Source organism: Macaca thibetana, chromosome 17 (assembly GCF_024542745.1).
Source record: "Macaca thibetana thibetana isolate TM-01 chromosome 17, ASM2454274v1, whole genome shotgun sequence".
Classification (NCBI taxonomy): domain Eukaryota; kingdom Metazoa; phylum Chordata; class Mammalia; order Primates; family Cercopithecidae; genus Macaca; species Macaca thibetana.
In genome coordinates this window covers 30,753,068-30,776,374 of record NC_065594.1, presented here as the reverse complement: position 1 = coordinate 30,776,374, position 23,307 = coordinate 30,753,068, and the positions used below count along the sequence as shown (strand labels likewise).

General features: G+C 44.8%; 2 protein-coding genes and 1 long non-coding RNA gene across 14 annotated transcripts in view; 2 read left to right on the top strand and 1 right to left on the bottom strand.

Annotated features, from left to right (window-relative positions):
• The window catches only part of LOC126940421 (phosphatidylinositol 3,4,5-trisphosphate 3-phosphatase TPTE2-like), an 88,165-nt gene extending 81,452 nt beyond the window's left edge, over positions 1 to 6,713 (top strand). For all 11 annotated transcript variants that reach the window (XM_050766297.1, XM_050766296.1, XM_050766293.1 and 8 more), the window contains 3 exons: positions 2,724 to 2,816; positions 4,250 to 4,320; positions 6,429 to 6,713. In XM_050766297.1, coding sequence (XP_050622254.1) covers positions 2,724 to 2,816; positions 4,250 to 4,320; positions 6,429 to 6,531 — 267 coding nt within the window. In that variant the 3' untranslated portion in view covers positions 6,532 to 6,713. The remainder of the gene's footprint in view (positions 1 to 2,723; positions 2,817 to 4,249; positions 4,321 to 6,428) is intronic.
• Positions 1 to 15,324, bottom strand: part of LOC126940490 (uncharacterized) — a 247,711-nt gene extending 232,387 nt beyond the window's left edge. Inside the window, exons 1-2 of the long non-coding RNA XR_007720769.1 lie at positions 15,160 to 15,324; positions 11,784 to 11,907 (exon numbers count right to left, since the gene is read on the bottom strand). This is a non-coding gene — a long non-coding RNA (uncharacterized LOC126940490). The remainder of the gene's footprint in view (positions 1 to 11,783; positions 11,908 to 15,159) is intronic.
• A 26-nt stretch (positions 15,325 to 15,350) lies between these two features.
• The window catches only part of NEK3 (NIMA related kinase 3), a 90,959-nt gene continuing 83,002 nt past the window's right edge, over positions 15,351 to 23,307 (top strand). For both annotated transcript variants that reach the window (XM_050766300.1, XM_050766301.1), the window contains exon 1: positions 15,351 to 15,546. The gene's annotated coding sequence lies outside the window, so the exon portion shown is untranslated. The remainder of the gene's footprint in view (positions 15,547 to 23,307) is intronic.

Here is a 23,307-nt window from a genome sequence, read left to right as displayed (position 1 = left end):
AGGAATCTCTTTATCCAAAGCAAAAGGGACCTGGTAGTCAATGTTTTGCTACAATGAAGAAATGCCTAAAACTACATACCTTTTCTGAAACAATAAAGCTTCCTTCATGGGTCTAAAAACCATAAACTTTTAGAATTCCTACCCAGGCCTTTGTCTCAAATTCTTTTATTACTAATCCTATTCCCTCACTCTCTGCACTGCACCCACTTTTTTGGCCTCTCCCAACTGAGGGCATTCACCCAGGCCTTATCCTTGGCTTCCTGTTCTTAGCAAATGCTTTATTCTTGGTTAAAGAATCACCCATTTCCCTTACTTAAACTATTATTTGTTCATTTACTGAAGAGATATTTATAGTCGCCCACTGAGTTGTAGATGCAAGAGCTGCAACATGAACAGTTTGCACTCCAACTGAAATGCAGTAGCCAGTCTGAATTATCAAGGAGCTTTATCTGCTTCTGCAAATGGCACCAGCATTCTCCCACTCAGGCCTTGGGCTTTGATTCTCTTTGCCTTGGCTCCCTAAATCCAGTTAGGCATCAATCCCTGTTGATGATGCCTTTGAAATTTTTCTATGCTCGCCTTCCTTTCTGTTCTCACTGCCACTAACTGTCCGGAACCTCATTTGCTCATGCCTAGATTTCTACAATGGTCTCCTTGCCTTTCTTGCTCCTTATAGAATGCGATGTATGGAATCCTGAAATATGCGTACTGAAATGTTGCTCTCATTGTGAAAAGTATGTAGAGCAGAAGACACACTGCATGCCCGTGGTCAGAGCCAGTTAACACCTTTGGCTCAACATCCTTACCTGTAAAATAAATATCACACCTCAAGTATTACGGGAATTAAATTAGATAATATGTATGAAGTTGCTTTGTGAACTATAAATCACTAAATAAATGTTATATGTGATAATTATCAGGCCTCTTTGTCACATAGGAAATACACCATGATATTCTTCAGCAGCTTCACTCTTATTTCCTTGGCTCTTGAGCTCTTAAGATATAATAGCCCTAACATACTGAGCTTATTTTTATCAGTAGCTTGACCAGCAGACTCCATTCCAAATAAACTGGGTCATCCCCTTTGGCTCTTGGAACACAACTCTAAGTTATTTAGTTAGTTAGTTGGTTATTTCTTTCCTTTCTTCCTTCCTTCCTTTCTTTTTCTTTCCTTGAGTCAGGGTCCCATTCTGTCCGAGGCTGTAGTGCAGTGGCGCAATCAAGGCTCCCTGGAGCCTCAACTTCCCGAGCTCAAGCAATCCCCCAATTTTTAAAAATTTTTTGTAGAAGCTGGATCTTGCTATGTTACCCAGGGTGGTCTCAAACTCTTGAGCTCAAGCAACCCTTCCACCTGAGCCTCACAGAGTGCTGGGATTATAGGCATGAGCCACACTGCCTGACCTTTTTTGTTGTTTTTCTAACTTCTACTTTGCGTTATTGCTGGTCTTTTTCCATCTGTATGAACTAGATTCTATTTTCAGAGCTCTTCTTCATTTATCTAAACCGTTTCATGCCCAATTCAATTTCTGCCTCCTCAATGAAATTTTCTGCACTTCCTGTTAACTAGCCCTCAATGGTGCATGAGAGCACACCCAGTCTTCATCATACAGATTGAGAGTTACATAGTATTCTACGATTGTTTCTTATGTGTACAGCTCCCTGAAGGGACCAAAAGAGTCTGCACCTTCTTTTGTGTTTTTCACAGGGCCTAGCATAGACCCTTCTCACTGTGGGTGCCATTATTTATATGAGAGTGAGTCAAAGAAATAGTGTATCTTCAAAGTCATTCATTCCAAAACGTGAACTATCTTTGGTCACTCCTCCATCTGCAGCCTGTAATGGTCAAGTCCAAAGATCCCACTGACAGACACAAGAGTTCTAATAAAACATGATGATCAGGGGGACCCCACCCCCCGAAGTGTTACAGACCCCCGTTGTTATTTTTTAAATTTAGTAAATAAAAAGCCAGAGTTAAGCATTGTTTTTTCAATGTCGAGGGTAGCTTTAAAATTGAGCTTCTTAACATATTCTCAAAAGAGGCCCTAATGTATGAAAATCAAATGACACACATTAAATAATAATATTTAACTGATTAAAGTCTAATAGAAAATTTAATACTTCTGAAAAGTGAGACACTTTTGAAAAGTGCCTCATGGTAACCCTCAAACACGTTGGCCTTTAAAAATCATAAACAACAGGCCAGGTGTGGTGGCTCACCTGTGTAATCCCAGCACTTTGGGAGGCCCAGGTGGGCAGATCACTTGAGGCCTGGAGTTTGGGACCAGCCTGGCCAATATAGCAAAACCCCCTCTCTACTAAAAGTACAAAAACTAGCTGGGTGTGGTGGCATGCGCCTATAGTCCCAGCTACTCAGGAGAATGAGGCATGAGAATCACTTGAACCTGGGAGACAGAGGTTGCAATGAGCTGAGATCACACCACTGCACTCCAGCCTGGGTGACAATAAGACCGTCAAAAAAAAAAAAAAAAAATATATATATATATATATACACACACACACACACACACACATACACTACACACATACATATAAACAACAGTGTTGCAACCAGAAAAGATTATTAATAATTATTTATACATGTAGTGATTGGTCTGTGAGACCAAAAGTACTTGACAAATATAGGAAGTCTGGATAGTGAAAAGGAACTTCATTGTTATCATTAGCTAGGTTTATAGTTCCGAATTCCATGTGTTCATTCACAGGTATTTCATGACACTGAAACAGACAGGGTAATAATTGATGTGTTCAACTGTCCACCTCTGTATGATGATGTGAAAGTGCAAGTTTCCTCTTCGGTGAGTAATCAAGAAATGGCCTCTGCCATTGTTCTTGTCTGAACTTTTGAATGGTTTTATTTAAGGTTTCCTTTACTACGGTTCCCAACAAGGGAGATGATAAATGTCATCCCATAGAGGAAGGGGGAGAAAAACAATACATCAGATCTATAAGAAATTTTTTAAAAGAACATATGTAATTTGAATAATTTTTGTTCATTTGTTTTTTCTAAATTGTACATTTTCTAAATGTTTCTAAATTTACATGTATTAATTCACAAATCCAAAAAATACAGAATAAATACAAAAACAATAAAAGCCAAGATGCTAAAAAACCAAAGGTATGTTTTACTGCATAGCAGTGGTTACATTTTGTTTTGCATCATTTTTAATATTAAAAATTGAGACAGAGTCTCACTCTGTCACCCAGGCTGGAGTGCAGTGGCGTGACCATAGCTAACTGTGGCTTCACCTCCTGGGCTCAAGCAATCCTCCCACCTCACCCTCCTGAGTAGCTGGGAGCACTGACTGGAAAGAGAGTTAGGTTTGGGTGACTCAGTTGGGTGAAACACAGAGAAGGCAGCACAATACAACACATGAAATAACCGAAGCAGTTTTTTGTTAATTCTAAAGAGAAGAGGGCAGCACACCTCACAGGGCGAACTCCAAGGGGCAGCCATGCAGGAGACCTGTGCTCAACTGATGGGTGGGGAGCAAGAGCGAGAAAGAGGGAGGGACCTGAGAGTGGAAGCCTTTATTGGGAAGTAAGGTGTTACCTGAGCAGGTTTCCTGCGGGGAGGTCTAATCGGTGGGTTTAATGCAAGCAGTCATGAGTTCCATGGAGTCATGCTGTGACTGAGAGGTGGTCACTGATATATCCACACGGTCCATGCAGAGTATGGGGGTCTGTGGGGTGGTTATATCTAGCTGTCCCATAATGAAGTAGTCACCAGCAGAAGGTTGTATAAGGCAGATATTGGGATCAGTCACATTGAGAAACCGGGAGGAGGTGAACTGGAAACTGTCAAGGGTGACTGAGCCCTGCTTCTGATATCAGAAAGTGCAATTTATATTTAAAAGGGATGCTGAGGCAACAAAAAAAATTGTAAGAATTCACTACAAAATACTTGGGTATATATAAGCATTGGTCCTTAGTGGATTCTGTTTTGCACTATCTAAACCAGATTCAAATATCAGCATTTAAATATCTATCATGGAAAATACAGTATTCCCTGAAAATTTTGATAGAAACAGCAAAAGAAAGCAATAGCATTTTCTTAAGCCTCCTCCTTTGTGTCTTGAGTGTATTGTTATAGGATGCAGAATGCTACATATTGAATGGTTTTCATTATTTGATAAATATATAAAGGAATACAGGAAGAAACTTTAATTTCTTTGGAATGATCAGTTCTTGGCATCAATTTTACTTTTAAAAAAATTTTTTTTCTTTTTAGGATTTTCCTAAATACTATCACAACTACCCTTTTTTCTTCTGGTTTAACACATCTTTAATACAAAATAACAGGTATGGATATAATATCAACCCATAGAAACAACCTAATAATCTTCAATGTCTGTGTATAAGGTGTAATGGCAAGTGTTTTGCTGGTTGTCATAAGCTTAATTTATAGAAAACAAAAAATCCTTGAGCCACCATTGTTCATTGCCTTACTCATTTTACGATGGTTATTTTAAAAATACAGTTGTTCTTGAGACCACCTGTTGCAGTGCCCTCAAGGTCCATGCCATAGGACTGTGTTATGAGTTCAAGAGTATTATTATCAGATCTTAAGTGTGATAGTAAATTCCTCCCACAGAAGTTCAATATGAATCTGCTCAGTACCTTCAACATGTCAGGTCCTCAGTAGGTGCCAATTTACCAATGACGAACCACCACCAAATTTTGTGCTAAAGTAAGGGAGGACCTAGGGAGGCTTCAGCTAGCTGAAAAGCTGACTGACACACTTACATCTAGGAGAAGTTACAAGACACAATAAGTATTAAGAAATACAGCTAAAAAATCATCAATTGATAGTCTCCCATTTAAACACGGCTTTCTAATAACTGAATTGGGAAAACTTTCTTAAAAACTATTAATTGGAGGCTGGGCATGGTGGCTCATGCCTGTAATCCTAGCACTTTGGGAAGCTGAGGCGGGCGGATCACCTGAGATTGGGAGTTTGAGACCAGCCTGGCCAACATGGTAAAACCATGTTGGCTACTAAAAATAACAAAAATTAGCCAGGTGTGGTGGCGCATGCCTGTAATCCCAGCTACTCGGGAGGCTGAGGCTGTAGAATCACTTGAACCCAGGAGGCAGAGATTGCAGTGAGCCAAGAGGTATCACTGCACTCCAGCTTGGGTGACAGAGTGAGACTCTGTCTAAAGAAAGAAAAAAAAAAGAAAAAACTATTAATTGGATTTGGAGATTATTGTTCCCAGAAAACCTTCTGCCATATTTGGAAACTTATTTCTCAGTCTAGAAGTTCTCTACTTTAATTAGTATTTTTTCTGTAGTGGTGAAAAATTGAGATTTTTTTTTGTATCAACCATACTTTTCAATACAAAAAGAGAAAATATTTTTAAAATGCTTCAGGTCAGAGTTGAGGAAGTGGCTATGATTGCACGTGGCATGAATTGGTAGTTATTGTTATAACCAGTCCTAGTCTTTTCTTCAACTCTGAGCTGGATTTAATAACTCCTTAAGTCCAGTAAGGCAATGGTAAATTAAACCTCTGTTCTACACACTTGTAATGCATACACATTTAATAGTTTTTGATAGAGTGAACTTTGGACTGGATGGAAATTTTTTACAAATTTGTTTCTTGGATGCATACAAACAATAAGCTTTGACTCCTAATGTGAGCAAAGTCCCTCAAATGTGAGAGCTAGGTGGAGCTTCATTTGTTGCTGCTCCTCAAAAGTGATTCTTGCTAGAGGATACAGGTTTTCCTTTGAAACACATGTTCATTTTGGAGAAGTAATAACTTAGATCACCTTTATTCTCACTTTTATATAAATTTCTAAAGATTTCTGTAATATTTCAATTTATTTACTATTGGTAAAGCTTTTTGTTCATTATGAGATTGTTGGTTTAGCCAAAAATGCCAATTTCTGTCCTTTAGAAAACTAGGCATAAATAGGTTAACTAATTTATGCTTAGTGTTCTATTATTGGAATGCTAAGCATGTAGGATTTATTTATATCCTACTGCTCAAGGTCGTTGCCAAGGGCTGATTGCAAAAATTCAAAAAATTGCAACCTCAGGCATAAATTAAAATAGATATAGTACTTTATTATTGGGTTTTGATATATGTCTAATCAGACTGATTTCTGTCACATACAGAAATTTAGATATTTTATTAAACCTAGATGTCATTAATTCCATAAAAAGCAACGTTAAAAGAATCAGTAGCACGTGTTACTGATGTGTTGCTGAAGATTAAGGTATTTTTAAGTCTCACTGAAAAGGTGGAAGGAGCCAACTGAGACACAGAAAAGGGGCTGAGGTTCTATTCATGGTGAGGAAGTTTTTTTTTTTGTTTGTTTCTTCAAGCTCTAACAAGGGTGCCTACTGTATGGCTTTTCAGTTAGCCCCAAAATAAAATGTAATAATTTGTTTTCTATTCTTAGGCTTTATCTACAAAGAAATGAATTGGATAATCTTCATAAACAAAAAACATGGAAAATGTATCAACCACAATATGCAGTAGAGACGTATTTTGATGAGAAATGACTTAGTTATTTTGTAACTGGTAGCTGATTAGTATAGTTCCCCACACCCCTTCTGGGAAAGAATTATGTTCTTTCCAACCCTGCCACATAGTTATATGTTCTAAATCTTCCTTGCTGGTACATCTATATTGTATTTGTGTTACACATGTTCTTTATAAATCTATTAAATATATACAGATAAAATATCAGGGTTTTTTTTTCTTTTTTGAAGGCATATATTTCACAGTTTCCATCTTGTATTTACATATATTTGGAACACAGTACTTAGGAACATTAGGCATTATTTTGAAGAACTTTGAAACAGAACTTTCATACCAAAATAATTGAGAGATATTTAAAAATTATGATCCCCCAACACCCACTTACTTATACATTTTTGGTCAAGTATTTATTCCCTGCTTTGTTTCACATTTGTAATTTCAGATTTATTAGAAAGCTAATTTATATTTTTTCTTCTACTTGATTTACAAACTATCTGTTAACAGATTGGCAGCAAAGACTAAGTTTTAAACCCAGAAGAGAGAAATATTTCACACAAGCAGTTCCCCAACTCCCAACACACACTATTCTCTTGTTCCAAGCACTAAGTGGGTAGCTTACTTAAGCTTCCTTTAATTACAAACAGACATGGGGGTTGGGGTAAGAAGATGGTAGTAAATATGAAGGATAAGTAACCTTCAGTAACTTCTGCTTTTGTATAAAATTGTAAGTGAAGTTAAAAGAAATATTTGTTCTTAGAGTAATTTACGTGTATTGTTTTGAAATCCACTACTCCTGCTCACAACCAATGTCACCTAAGCCCTGGGAGAACTCTGAAGGGACGTAATCTTTTCATCATAAACAGTGGTTAGCCCTGTGTCCACAGGGAATCATTATTATTTCCTCATTGGTGATGAATGGTACTTTTTTATTAAAAACTTTTTTTTTTTTTTTTTGAGACAGTCTAACTCTGTCACCCAGGCTGGAGGGCAGGGGCACAATCTCGGCTCACTGCAACCTCCACCTCCTGGGTTCAAGCGATTCTCCTATCTCAGTCTCCTGAGTAGCTAGGATTACAGGTGCATGCCACCATGTCCGGCTAATTAAACGAAATTTTTTATTTGTATTTGTATTTTTTTGAGACGGGGTCTCACTCTGGTTGCTGAGACTAGAGTGCAGTAGTAGGATCTTGGCCCACTGCAGCCTCAACCTCCTGGGCTCAGGTGATTCTCTCACCTCAGCCTCCCCAGTAACTGAGACTATAGGTGCATGCCACCATGCTCGGCTAATTTTTGTATTTTTAATAGAGGCAGGGTTTCACCATGTTGGCCAGGCTGGTCTTGAACTCCTGACTTCCAGTGATCCACCCATCTCAGCCTCCCAAAGTGCTGGAATTACAGGCATGTGCCACCGTGTCTGGCCACTTTTATACCGTTAGCAAAATGCAGAGTAGTGGAGGAGGTTGTCTGAACCAGATCTGAGGAGTTGAAGGGTCAGAAATGTCTTTTTTTTTTTTAAACAGAGTCTCTCTCTGTTGCCTAGGCTAGACTGAAGTGTTGCAATCTCGGCTCACTGCAACCTCCCTCTCCCAGATATAGGTGATTCTCCTGCCTCAGCTTCCCGAGTAGCTGGGATTACAGGTGCCTGCCACCATGCCAAGCTAATTTTTGTATTTTTAGTAGAGACGGGGTTTCACCGTGTTGGCCATGCTAATCTCAAACTCCTGACCTCCGGTGATCCACTCACCTTGGCCTCCCAAAGTGCTGGAATTACAGGTGTGAACCACTGTGCCCAGCCTGGTGAAATAATTTCAATACAAATTCTAAACAGAAGAAAAGGATTGAACTGAAACCCCCCTACAACATCTCCAGAACCTATACTAGGGTTACTGTCATGATAACTGCCAGTGGTTAGTGTTTACCATCTCCCCCTGGACCCGGAGGAGTTCTTAAAGCTTCATCAAAATGCAAAAGAAGGCTTACAAAAAATTTTTAAGAAATGCATATGGCTATCCAGTTTTCCCAACACCATATATTAAATAGGGGATCTTTTCCCTATTGCTTTTTTGTGTCAGGTTTGTAAAAGATCAGATGGTTGTAGATGTGTGGTATTATTTCTGAGGACCCTGTTCTGCTCCATTGGTCTATGTATCTGTTTTGGTACCAATATCATGCTGTTTTGTTTGCTGTAGCTTTGTAGTATAGTTTGAAGTCTGGTAATGTGATGCCTCCAGCTTTGTACTTCTTTCCCAGGATTGTCTTGTCTCTGTGGGCTCTTTTTAGGTTCCATATGAAGTTTAAAGTTGTTTTTTCCAATTCTGTGAAGAAAGTCAGTGGTAGCTTGATGGGGATAGCATTGAGTCTATAAATTACTTTGGGCAGTATGGCCATTTTCACGATATTGATTCTTCCTATCCATGAGCATGCAATGTTTTTCCATTTGTGTCCTCTCTTATTTCCTTGAGCAGTTGTTTGTAGTTCTGCTTGAAGAGGTCCTTCACATCCCTTGTGAGTTGTATTCCTAGGTATTTTAGTCTCTTAGTAGTAATTGTGAATGGGAGTTCACTCATGATTTGACTCTCTGTTTGTCTATTATTGGCGTATAGGAATGCTTGTGATTTTTGCATATTGATTTTGTATCCTGAGACTTTGCTGAAGTTGCTTATCAGCTTAAGGAGATTTTGGGCTGAGATGATGGGGTTTTCTAAATATACAATAATGTCATCTGCAGAGACAATTTGACTTCCTCTCTTCTTATTGGAATACGCTTTATTTCTTTTCTTTTCTTTTTTTTTTTTTTTTTTTTGAGACGGAGTCTCGCTTTGTCGCCCAGGCTGGAGTGCAGTGGCCGGATCTCAGCTCACTGCAAGCTCCGCCTCCCGGGTTTACGCCATTCTCCTGCCTCAGCCTCCCGAGTAGCTGGGACTACAGGTACCCACCACCTCGCCCGGCTAGTTTTTTGTATTTTTAGTAGAGACGGGGTTTCACCATATTAGCCAGGATGGTCTCGATCTCCTGACCTCGTGATCCGCCCGTCTCGGCCTCCCAAAGTGCTGGGATTACAGGCTTGAGCCACCGCGCCCGGCCTCAAACTAACTGTAAATTATAAAGATGGCACCCAAATACCTGTATGCCCATAAGTAGGAAAAGGTAAACTTTTTTAATTCTATCACAATAAATTCTAGATCTTTGATAGACTGACTGAAGGATGTAAAATGTCAAAAGGTGAGACGCTCTCATGTAGCTAAACACCCTCCTATTGCAGAGACAGAACTGAGCCCAACAGCATTCACCTGCTGGTCAGAGGCGCCCGGGGCAGGCAGATGGTTGCACCATTCTCAGCGTCAGCCTCCTCCCCAGTGCGGCGTGGGGGAGAAGATGGTGCACGGCGCCTGGGAGGTTGCAGCCTAAAGGCACACAGTGGGCAAGAGACTACTAGGCAGACCCCCACCAGCCTTCCGTTCTCCTGCTTCTGGGGCCAGGACTCTCTTTGTGAGCTCTGTCCTGGGAGAAGTGCCCTTTCCAGTGCTCCTTATCAGTGTTTGTGAGGCATTCTCTCTAGTCCTCCTCATTGGCATACCTTGGCCAACCTTTGGCTCATAGAAAAACTCTTTGTTCTTCTCTGAACAACAACTTCTTTTCCACAATTGTGCAAATGACTGCATGAGAGGTGACCACACTCATGACCATACTCATGTTGGTGGTGGTGGGTAGGGGGTGTCCTGGATAAGGAGAGCATTGGGCAACGCCCCCTCTGGCCTCCCCAGTCCAGGGAGCTGCAACCACTATGGGAATCCTGTGGGAGGCCAGAGTAGTCCAGGGTTTCCCTTTGGGCAATCAGCATTCCAACCGTGCCTCCTGGTCCCAAGACAACAAGACTCTGGAGAACTAAATTACCACCATGCACTTCCCATTCTGCCATGTGCCTCAGCCGAGGGTCCTGCTCTTCCTGCATATTCAGGCTGATCTTTCTAAGGAGTAGCTTGCACGGTGCTAGCACTGCCCCCCTTATCCCAGGCAGCACCTTCCTGTGCCAAGGGAACTTCAGCCTGCCCTTGTGCTCAGGCCCCTAGGCTCAGGTTAGCTGACATTCCCAGCAAATCCTACAACTTCTCCTTTCCTTTCATGGATCTAAGACACAGTCCATTATCAGTCTCATTTTTAAAGACATTTCTAAGAGTGTCCTCCTTTCTTTCCCAACACTAGTAAGGACAGTAAGTGGTGTTTCCTGGGAGGGACCGTGTGGTGTTACTTTTGCACTACTACAAGGATTCTGAAGACTGCCAGGCTTGAAGTGAAGAACCATATTACCTGCCTATCCCAGCCAGATGACAGTGGAAAACGGGCTTCATCTCTGAGCTGTTTTCCAGCGGTACTGGGCACATTCCACCCCTCACCCTGACTCACAAGGTGTTGACAATAATGGACACTGCTCTGTCTTCTGCCATGCTTTGAACAACACTACACCATCCATCAGACGGATTCATCCCAAAGGTAAAGCACATTGCTTGTGGAAGGAGAAAGGTAGTATCATTTTTTTTTTTTTTTTTTTTTTGAGATTAAGTCTTGCTCTGTTGCCCCAGGCTGGACTGCAATGGCCCAATCTCAGTTCACTGCAACCTCTGTCTCCTGTGTTCAAGCGATTCTCCTGCCTCAGCCTCCCAAGTAGCTGGGATTACAGGTGCCCGCCACCATGCCCGGCTAACTTTTAGTATTTTTCAGTAGAAACGGGGTTTCACCATGTTGGCCAGACTGGTTTTGAACTCCTGACTGCAAGTGATCCACCTGCCTCGGCCTCCCAAAGTGCTGGGATTACAGGCGTGAGCCACCGCGCCCGGATGAAAGGTAGTATTTTCATGCTCCTTTCATTTGATCTCATTTAGAAGGTGCTTGAGGAATAGAGAGGACTGGATTTTCTCTGGGATTATTGTTAGGCATCACTTAGTGACCGGGACATGTTCTGAAAAATGCGTCATTACACAATTTTGCCATTGTGATATCACAGAGCATACACACATGACCCTAGATGGCACAGCCTACTCCCCACCTGGGCTGCACGGTATGGCCCATTGCTCCGAGGCCACACTCCTGTGCAGCATGGTACTGTGCTGAATACTGGAGGCAACTGTAACACAGTGGTAAGTATTTATGTATCTAAACATATCTAAACACAGAAAAGGTGTAGTAAAAATACGGTGGTATAATCTCATGGGACCATGACCACATACATCGTCCATCACCGACAGAAACATGGTGAGGTAGCGCATGACTGTACCTGCAGCCCCCGCCGTGAGGTCAATGGCAGCCTGGATGGCAGCACTGGACTTCATGTTTGCCCGCTCTTCTGCTGGTCTTGTGGAAGGCAGCTCTCTGGACCTTATGACAGGCACCACATATCCCTGGGGGAGGCAAGAGTTCACCATTATTAGTCCAGGTCTCTGCAGCCTCCCGTTCTCTAGGCCTGCAGCCAAATTACTGAACCCAAACTTCTGGGATCCATGAACTGGGCTCCACATTGCTCCAAAGGAAAGGGGCTCCAGGTATCAGTGCAGCTTAGCAATTGACGGCCCCCTAGAAAGCTCACAGATCAAAAAGCTTCCCTGCATATCAATGCTATGGCCACCAGCAGCACTTCAACCAACTTTCTGAAAACTGTAAAAATGAACACCAAACAAGCAAGCCAACCACAGTTGTACCAACCACAGCAGACTCTTTTTTTAGAGGCCTAAGTTGAGCTATCAATTGAATAGGCTCAGTTCTAAATGCAGACAGCGGCCAGTGCTGGGTGCCTAAGGGGATGTCACAAGACAGTAGGTCTGGAGAGGAACACTCAGGCAGCCAAGGGTGAGAGCTGTACCCTGGAATCACACACGCCTTGGTGTGAATGCCTGCTCTACCTGTGGCCCCTTTGGCCTCTACACCTGCGAGTCCTCATCTGTACAAGGCAAATAATAACAATATTACAAAACAAAGGCATTCACAAACAGCCACATGAAACTGATGGGATGCTCCACTGTGCACAAGCGATAGAACAAGGCCCGGCACAGAGCACCAAACATCTTCCTATCACCACAATCCACTAGCCCTTCAACTGTCAACGTGCACAGGAGTCGCCTGGGGGCCTTGCTAAATAAAATGCAGCTTCTGATTCAATAGCCTCGGCTGGGACCAGAGATTTGGCCTGTCTTGATGAGCTCCCGAGTGAGGTGGACAATGCCAGTCCACAGACTCACACTCTGAAATACAACACCTGGGTCTTTGTGTCCAAATTTGCTTCATAACCTGAAGTGCCCTCCCCCCTCCTACCTTTTTTTTTTGAGATGGAGTCTGGCACTGTCGCCCAGGCTGGAGTGCAGCAGCCACGATCTTGGCTCACTGCAACTGCCACCTCCTGGGTTCAAATGATTCTCCTGCCTCAGCGTCCCAAGTAGCTGAGATTACAGGTGCATGCCACTGCACCAGGCTAATTTTTCTATTTATAGTAGAGACGGAGTTTCACCATGTTGGCCAGGCTGGTCTTGAACTCCTGACCTTCAGTGATCTGCCCATCTCAGCCTCCCAAAGTGCTGAGATTACAAGTGTGAGCCACCTTGCCTGGCCTGGACATGTATTAAATATTCTAATTATCGGGTCTTCTGGAAATCTTGATTCAGTATGTTTGGGTTGGAGCCTTGGGCGTTTGGGAAAACTGGAATTTATTCCTCTCCCTTCAGACAAAAGTCAACTACTGCTGAGGCATGGGCTTCATAAATGTTGACTAAAAGATCCAATTCAACAACCAGTCCTGTATACTTTTCAAACTGTGTTAAGTAACTTCTTTGTGAATAATAAGGAACAATTTATTCCTCATTGCACTGAGGAGCCGTGTGACCCCAGTCGTGCTGGATCAGAGATGAACACCAAGTGACTTCCTAACACCAAGGTCATCCTGAACGTCAACAGAAAACATTGGCCACCAAGAAGATTTTTTAACCACTTGAAGCATTTTGCTGATGACGGGACTGAAAGAATCTTCCTTAATTTACAAAAAAAATTAAAACCACTGGCAACAAAGGCACAGTACTTAACAAAGCAACTAAGTTACAAGTGCAAGACACTGATTTATATGCTGTTGATAGACCTGGAGAGACAGGACCATTTACTAGGTTGAAAAGGTGATGGCCATCTGATATCTTCTTTAAAAAGTGTATCAGGGGCCGGGCGCGGTGGCTCAAGCCTGTAATCCCAGCACTTTGGGAGGCCGAGACGGGCGGATCACGAGGTCAGGAGATCGAGACCATCCTGGCTAACCCGGTGAAACCCCGTCTCTACTAAAAATACAAAAAACTAGCCGGGCGAGGTGGTGGGCGCCTGTAGTCCCAGCTACTCCGGAGGCTGAGGCAGGAGAGTGGCCTAAACCCGGGAGGCGGAGCTTGCAGTGAGCTGAGATCCGGCCACTGCACTCCAGCCTGGGCTACAGAGCAAGACTCCGTCTCAAAAAAAAAAAAAAAAAAAAGTATATCAGGGTCCTAATCCTTTTCCAGAAAGCAAACTAAGGCCAGAGCAAGACAAGGTCTCCTAGGCCACACAACTAGTCAGTGACAGAGGAGCCAGTTCAGTCCTGTCCTTCAGGTCTGTGCCTACAAACCAGTACTTTATCTGAGTATTCCAACCTGGGCAGAAACATCACGAAACACCCAGCCCTGCATTTTAGAAAAAGAAAAAAAAAAAAAAAAAAAAAAAGGAGGCAAAAAGGAGGAAGAAAAAAATGAAGGCAACTGAGAAGACAGAGCATGTCCAGTGTGGCCTCCCAGATAAACCTCAATGCGTTGCTTTCTTTTGGCGCAGCCACTTCCTTTGTAACTTGGAAGGAAAGAAAGTCACATCACATTGCATTCTATCTGCCCAAGTGAATTGAACCCCGTTAGGTGAGCCAAACTTAAACACATTAAATTCTACAAATAACCATTTGTAGAATTATTAAGATAGAAAACAATGGTGGGCACTAACAGATTCACTCAGGATTGGGTAGTTAACAGGTTAATTCAGATTATGTGTAGCTCTAGCTGGGAGAAGACACAGGGCTTGGAGGAAGCAAGACTGTTCAGCATGAATTAGAACTGATGTATGAGCTTGCTGTAGCACTCGGAATAGAAAAACTCTTTTCAGCCCCTTTGATCCCTCTCAGACTACACCAGGGTTCAACTGAGGAACAACAGCGCTGACCACCATCCTTCTCCATCCTTGGGGAAATAAACTTTTTGGATGGGGGAGTCAGATGAGGCTGCATTTTCTACCAGGGAACACGAACTGCTGCGGGAAGATCCCAGCTTCTGGTTAAAGCTGGGGCGGTAGGAGCTGCCGGCCAGCTCGCCATCCAGTCCCCAGAGCCTGGGCTTTAGGGCGCCGGGATGCGACCAGTTTTACCGCCAAGGAGCCGGGCCAGGCGCGCCTCCTCCCCGGCCTCGCAAGGAACAGGTTAGGGAGAGACTTCCAACTTTCTCTGGCCGGCCCTGAACGCTCACCGCCCCTGCCCAGCCGCCCACTGTCTGGCAGCCTGCAAGTCTCCGTTCAGAAGCGGCTCCGTGCTGCCCAGCGCTGGCGCCCTGGCGGCTCGGAACCCCGCGGCCAAATGACACGACCTGGGGGCAAAGGAGGACAACAGTTCCCACCAGGTAGGCACTGCGGGAAGGAGGCCGACGACCCCGAGATTCTCTGGCGACCTCGGCGGGCCATCCCCGCGCTGTGCGCGGGTCCCGTGGCACGTGAGTGGCGGTTCTCGCAGCTTCCCTGGACGCCCGGGAAGGTCACACCGCCCAGGCGCCGAGGCCCGCCCCGCGCCCTGCTCTCTCCGCCCTCTCCCCCCGGGGCGCTCCCCAGCTGCGGAGAAGCGGAAGTAGGCGCAAGGCCGCAGCGCGCCCAGCCTACCTGCCAACCCTGGAGAAGGAGGAGGCCTGCGTCTCAGGGTGCTTTCTTGCCTCTGGGCTCCCCGAGACCCTCTCTGAGGCTGGACCCCCGATAGTCCGCTGGGCTGGGGATGAGGACTAGGGGTTGGGAAGGTCAGTGATTGGGAGAACTTAAGTTGTTAGTTAATTTGATCTTGTTGGGCGGCCAATACCTTAATTATAACTTATATTTGAGTAAAAAATTATACTCGGGATTCAAGGCCGTAAGTTAAAATTATAATTAAGTATGAAAATACTGGAATTGTAAAGATGGAAAGTAGATTATTTTATTACCAGTTAAAAAAAAAAAAGCGACTTGCCAATCCCCTTCTCCAAAGGAAATCCATCTGATGCCATTTCTGTAAGTGCACTGATGAAAACCGTAACTCTGTCAGCTCTGATCTTGTAGTCCCCAAGGAATTATAGGTTCTATCTGTGGTTCTCTGGCATTTTATTAAACAAGTGAAAGTATTCAAGGAAGCTGTTGTTTGCCCAGAGTAATTTTTCTTTTCTTTTCTTTTCTTTTTTTTTTTTTTTTTTTTGAGACAGATTCATGCTCTGTCGCCCAGGCTGGAGTGCAGTGGCCGGATCTCAGCTCACTGCAAGCTCCGCCTCCCGGGTTTATGCCATTCTCCTGCCTCAGCCTCCCAAGTAGCTGGGACTACAGGCGCCCGCCACTTCGCCCGGCTAGTTTTTTGTATTTTTTAGTAGAGACGGGGTTTCACCGTGTTAGCCAGGATGGTCTCGATCTCCTGACCTCGTGATCCGCCCGTCTCGGCCTCCCAAAGTGCGGGGATTACAGGCTTGAGCCACCGCGCCCGGCCTCTTTTCTTTTCTTTTCTGTTTCTTTCTTTCCTTTCTTTTTTGACACAATCTGGCTCTGTCGCCCAGGCTGGAGTGCGGTGGCGCCATTTTGGCTCACTGCAAGCTCCGTCTCCCGGGTTCACGCCATTCTCCTGCCTCAGCCTCCCAAGTAGCTGGGACCACAGGCGCCCACCACCACGCCTGGCTAATTTTTTGTATTTTTAGTAGAGACAGGGTTTCACCATGTCAGCCAGGATGGCCTTGATCTCCTGACCTTGTGATCCGCCTGCCTTGGCCTCCCAAAGTGCTGGGATTACAGGCGTGAGCCACCGCCCCCGGCCTGCCCAGAGTAATTTTCTTTAATGCCCTAAGACAAAGGGTCAAAAGAGTCTTGTTCTACTTGAGACAGTCCCTCAACATAACACACAGCCACCACCTTCCCATTGCTTTGGTTCAGCCTTTATGTATTGATTTTCATTTTCAACACAATTTTCTTCCTTAAAACAGGGCGTGGTGACACATATCTATAGTCCTAGCTACTTGGGAGGCCAAGGTAGGAGGATCACTTGAGGCCAGGAATTTGAGGCCACGGTGAGCTATGTTGGCACGGTTGCACTCCAGCCTGGGTGACAGAGAGAGATCTTGTCTCTTACACACACACACACGCACACACACACACACACGAGATGTAATTTTCTTTTACAACTTTCAGCCTTGTTTGGATGTGCTGTTGGATTATTACCTATGTAATTTAAGTGATTTGATTGGTAATAGTGCTTAACATGAATGCACACCTGAATAGACCTCCCAGGCTGTAGCAGATGCCATGATGGGATCAGAGTGCCTGGTAAATGGGCACTCATCAGATCCAGCACTTTAGAGCTCAGGCTTCTGGACCATAATTGAGTCCCAGAAACAAGCCATGGAGCTGGGATGACTTATCCAAAGTGACAGGGAACGTAACTAATTGGAAGCAGATCCAGGAGCCAAAACTACAGTTACAGCAGCCTAGAGGGGTTGGCAATATCACCTGGTCCAGTGGCTTTTGCAGTTTAAGAAAATGAGCCCCAAAAGAACCCTGATTAAGGACAGACTTGGCTGGGTGTGGTGGCTCATGCCTGTAATCCCAACACTGGGAGGCCGAGGCAGGAGCATCACTTGAGTCTGGGAGGTTGAGGATGCAGTGTGTGGTGTTCACACCATTGCACTCCAGCCTGAATGACTGACCAAGACCCTGTCTCAAAAAAAAAAAAGGATAGACCCTGTTACAGATTAGAAAGTCAGGATGTTTGTGTAAATGTCCCTGTGTGACCTTTAGTGAGTCACTTAACCTTTCGTAAACCCCAGCTACAGCATGACTGCATTACTGACTCCTCTGAAACCCCTGTGCTCAGCCTGTTGGAAAAATCCACTGTGCAGGGCGCTTGGTACTTTCCCCCAGCCACTGGGCTGCAGCCTAGTGCTTTGTCTTGTCTTCCTTGAGCCCCTTCCTCTCCTATCCTCACAAGGGCTGTTCCAAACTCTTATCACTTCCAAGCCTTCCACATTTCTCCTCTCCACGCCTCCCCTGTGCAACCGTCAGCCTCAATTTGTTCTATAAGAAACAATCTGAATTTTGCTCAGATTTTTAATTCCTAATCTACAAAGTTACCTCTTTTTTTTTGCACAAACTCTCATCCATTTGTCCACTGTCCAACTTACTTGCTGTGTCCCTGTGCCTAGCCCAGTGGCCGGGAAGAATGAGGATGAGGGAGAAACCAAGATTTAGAGAGGCCAGGTCACTCCCCAAAGTTACACAGGTGCGAATAGAAGAACAGGGACTCAGTAAAGTTCTCTCCAACTCGGAAGGTCAGGCGCTCAGCCGCTACGCTGTGCAATGCTCCCTCACAGAGATTCTTATTAAAAGCAAGAGAGCTGCAGGAACTGGAAGTTCTTTCTTCCGGGATAGATCTCCTTCCACAGTATTTTATAAAATCACCTCGGCAGCTTAAAATCCCCCACAACAGTGCTCTTTCTGCTGTCTTTATTTTAGGAAGAGAGAAAGGAATATATTGATGTTAAAATGCTTCCTATCTCTCAGATGATTAGAGAACTGATTGCAAAATCACCTGGTTGGCACTGAATCAAGAAAGTGTCCTTGCAAACTTTGTTCTGAGTGTAATTTCCTAGGGATCCTATGGCCTCTTGAGGATAGCATTTTAGGGACATGGATCACTGCTCCCTATAGAGGTAGTTCAACTCAATAGTATTTTACATGTAGGCTGCAACCAGCAAACACGTCAACACACTGACCTCTCTGCTCCAGGTGACTGGTTGCTACACTGGGGATTGCACAAGTCAGACTTCAATGCAGCTGGCCTTGTGATGGGTGGCAGGTGTGATGTGGGTCAGAGGTGAGAGGACAGACAGAATGGCTACATGAAAAAGCGAGCATTTGCTATTCTACAGAATCTCATAATGCACTGGTTAATGACACTAAAAGGAGAAATAAGTTCACAAAATGTATCCCTGGTCCTGACACCACGTGAAGTGTGTTTTAACAAAGTGAGTTAATTTGGGTTGCAAATAGATCAAGAGCATAAAACATCTCAGACTCAAATGTATTTTTAGTTAATAGGAAAGAAGAGGGGCCCAGCATGGTGGCTCACACCTGTAATCCCAGCACTTTGGGAGGCCCAGGCTGGTGGATCACCTGAGTTTAGGAGTTCAAGACCAACCTGGCCAACATGGTGAAACCCTGTCTCTACTAAAAATACAAAAAAATTAGCCAGGCATGGTGGCAGATGCCTGTAATCCCAGCTCCATGGGAGGCTGAGGCAGGAGAATCGCTTGAACCTGGGAGGCCAAGGTTGCAGTGAGCCGAGATCGCGCCATTGCACACCAGCCTGGGCAACAAGAGCAAAACTCAATCTAATCTGGGGAAAAAAAAAAAAAAAAGCCACATAAGAAAGAAGAAAACTTCCTTTTGATTATGCAATTTTAGTTCCCATTAAATGTTCTTGGCTGCTGATTAGAAATTTAAATTCTAGAATTTAAAAATTTTAGAAGTAGGAGGTTCCAGAGCCGGTTAATTTAACAGCACAAGAGTATCTGGGGCAGCTTCTCTGTAAGTCTTTTAGCCTTTCCCTCATGACTACAAGATGGCTGCCACAGCTCTGCCTATCACATCTGCACATGCAACATCCAAAGGCAGGAAGGAAGCACACTCACATACCTTCCTGTCATCAGAGAAAACAATCTTTCCCACAGCCCTCTGTCAGGCTTCCCCTTGTGTTTCATTGGCCTAGAAATGGGTCTCATACTCCTCCCAAAAATCAACACTCAGAGGAGACTGGTGTTAGCATGATCGCTTGAGAATAGGGTCAACAACATTCTTCTGAAGAGGACCAGCCAGTAAATATTTCAGGCTTTGCAGGGCATGGGGTCCCTGTCACATCTAGTCAGCTCTGTGTTGTAGAGCCAAAGCAGCTAGAGACACCGGAAACAAATACATGTGCCTGTGTTCCAGTGTCACTGTGGACACTGAAATTTGAATTTCATTTATTTTTTACCTCTTACAAAGAATTTTTTTGTTCCGTTTCCAGTGAATTAAAGGTGTAAAAAGCATTTTGTATGCTATGAGGCCATACAAACACAGGCACAGGCCAGATTTGGCTAGCAGGCTGTAGTTTGTCAACCCCCGGTTTGGAGAAATGAGGACTCATCTCCTTGTGGCTGTGGGTAGGGACCACCTTCCCTGAGACATCACCAACCACACCTGAAAAAAAGAAGGGTGAGGGAATTGTTGTTAGGCAACTGAGAATGTCCTCTACAGCACATTAAGGAGATGGAAAAATGCGGAGGGTTATGATAATTTTTAAAAAGCAGAATACACCTCAATATGGGCAAGATGATCCCAACCAATTCTGCTTGTTGAAGTCCCTGCCATCCACCGAGATCTATGTTAGACGCAGCCGCCCCATAGCACCTGTTTCTGATTCCTGGTTCTCAGAAGCCAAATTGGAGCATTCCTTCCTATCCATGACAAACTTCCCTTTAGCACCTCTCCTGTGCTGGTTGTTGTCAACCCAAACTGCTGGAAATGCAGAAGTGAAAGAGCCAATGGCTAGCCTCAAAGAAATCATTGTCCAAGCAGAGGAGGAAGAAACAAGCAACTATAATTCAGGGGGGTATGCGGCAAGAGGCGTATGGGTAGGGGGGCATCCCCGGAGGGAATGAATGAGGGATGGAATAGAAGGTTTCACAGGAGGCGCACAGGAGACCTCCATGCCAACGGAAATGGCATCTGGCCCTTTGTTAAGAGGACGAAGGTAGGTTGGTGTATCACCTACTCCAGGGGCCAGGAGAGTTGCAACTCAGCCAGGCTCTTAGTTGTAATCAACAGAAGCACACAAGAGATTGATTAAAAGGATTAAAAGGTTATAGAGTGACTCTTCTGCTTGCTGGATGGGGAGGTGGAATGCCGTGAATAGCTTCCTGCAACAAGTCCCTATACCCACCGCAGACCTGGCCTGCAGTGGAAACCACTGCTGCTGCCCCTCTGGAGCTCTGGATGTGATGGTTTGTGATGCTGCCCCTCCTTGTACCAGGGCCACAGCCCAGTAACTATTGCTCCTCCAAAGCCTGGCGCCTGCCTTACCAGCTTTGCCTGATACATCACTTCCACACCGCACCACTGCCTTGGCTTGCTCATCTCTAAGTTGGTATCTCGTGTAGATGCAGCTGATGGAGGGAGGCTGGGTCATGTGCCCGTACCCTGCTCTGCATAGAAGTCCGGCCGAGTGGGATCTCTGGCATCTGCCTTGGAGAGGCAAGACTCACTCATGTGTTAGGAAGTTCCCAGAACGTAGCCGGGGTTTCCAAACAATGCGAGGCAGCCAAAAAGCATGACACGTGTCCACTCTGCATGGACCCAGCATCCCAGTCAGAGGAAACATGCAAAGGCACAGAGGTGTGAACCGGCAGAGCACTTTCGGGGAACTGGAAGCATTTTATTCTGCCGAAGACAGCAGTGAGTGCTGGGAGAGTGGCTTCGAGTAGCTGGCAGGAGCCCCTGCTAAACTCATGGTCCTTGTGGCTCCAACCTCAAGGGAAAATACTTTTTTTTTTTTTTTCAGACAGAGTCTTGCTGTGTCACCCAGGCCTGAGTGCAGTGGCATGATCACAGCTCACTGCAGCCTCAATCTCCTGGGGCCAGACAATCCTCTCACCTCCGTGTCCTGAATGGCTGGGACTACAGGCATGCGCCAGCACCCCCAGCTAATTTTTGTGTTTTTCTGTAGAGACGGGTTTTTGCCATGTTGCCCAGGATGCCCTTGAACTCCTAGTCTCAAGCAATCCTCTTGCTTTGGCCTCCAAAAGCACTGGGATTACAGTTGTGAGCTATCAAGCCCAGCAAGGGCAAGTACTTACATCTTACTCAGTGTTCTCTGCTGAGGCCCAGGAGCTGTGACTAACTCCTTGCCTGGCCCAAGGTGCTACCCCTGGTGAGTTTTTAGTCAGTATCCATCTAAAGGAATCATCTTTGTAAACTGTTGGATGGCATCATTTTTGTGAAATAGCAAGTGTATGCAGCTTCTCTCTCTCTCTCTCCTTCTCTCTTGTGTGTACATTTCCACAATGTACGATTTTATAATTACATTAATAATGGTTCCCCCAGTAAAAATAATCTGAATGTAGACCCTTTGTATCTAAAAATTTGTATGGCACCTATCACTAGATACTTAGCCATTTATAAACTTCTTTTAAAAATGCTTTCATTAAATTAGTTATTCTGGGCAAACACAGGCAGATATAACCATTGAAAGGACACACAAATAAAGGCCCAGCAGAGTTGAGATGCCATTGCCTTAGAGATTAGCATGCAGGCTCTGGGTCAGACACCTGAGGGGGAAATCCTGGCCTCTCTGCTTCCAGCAGGATGATTCGGAAAAGTCTCTTGGGGTGGGAATGAGACGAAAGATCTCGTTCCTCCAGTTGATGCTCTAAGTACCCCCCCTGCTCCATGTCGCTGCTTCTCAGCTTCATGCAATTGTACCTTAGAGGACTTCCGTGGGCTCTAGAATAGTTATACATTCTAACTTTTTAAATTTTTTTTTAAGACACAAAGTCTTGCTCTGTCACCCAGGCTGGAGTGCTATGGCATGACCATAGTTCACTGCAGCCTCGAGCTCCCAGACTCAAATGATCCTCCCACCTCAGCCTCCTAAGTAGCTGAGACTACAGGCCTGTGCCACCATGCCTGGCTAATTTTTAATTGTTTTGTTTGAGTGTTCATTTGTAGAGAAAGGGGGTTCTCACTATATTGACCAGGCTGTTCTCGAACTCCTGGCCTCAAAGAATCCTCCCATCTCAGCCTCCCAAAGTGCTGGGATTATAGGTGTGAGCCACTGTGCCCAGCCCTAACCCTCTTATTTACAATGGGATTGTTTTCCTCACTGGCCTTAATTTGTATAACAAGGCCAATTCCCAAATGCTCCATCATTCATAGTATTCAGTCAATCTCTGTTCCAATTAAGCACCGGAAATTTGGAGATGAAAAGCCACACCTCATTTCATTCATGGAGAATCACAGAGCCAGGCACAGGGAGCTGGGAGCAGTAGGGCGTGGGCACAGAACCCAGCCCACAGGACCAGGAAAGGGTCTGGAGCTTGGGGCAAGAGCTGAGCCTGGAAGTAGAAGCAGGAGTTAGGCAGGGAAGAAGAAGGGAACACACCATAGGGATTGCAAGGAGGCAGGGGAAGGCATGGCCATGTCTGGGAGCTGCAGGGGCTCCGGTCAGGGTAGGAGGAGAGGTAACAGGAAGGAGACTAGCGAAGGAGGCAGGGCTGATCTTGAGGGGTCTCACAGGCCCTGCTAAGGGAGTGCAGGGTTTCTTTAGAGCATGGTAGAGGGAGCTGTTGAGTAATACAGACTTCCTGATGTGCACGTGGCTGTGTGGAGGAGGCTGACAGCATGGACTCTGGGTCGACTGTCCAGTCCTCAAAAGCTGGCTCTCCCACCTGATGACTTTGTGATGGTGAGAAGTTCCTGTAAGCCTCAAATTTCTCATCTTAAAAGTGAAAAATGGA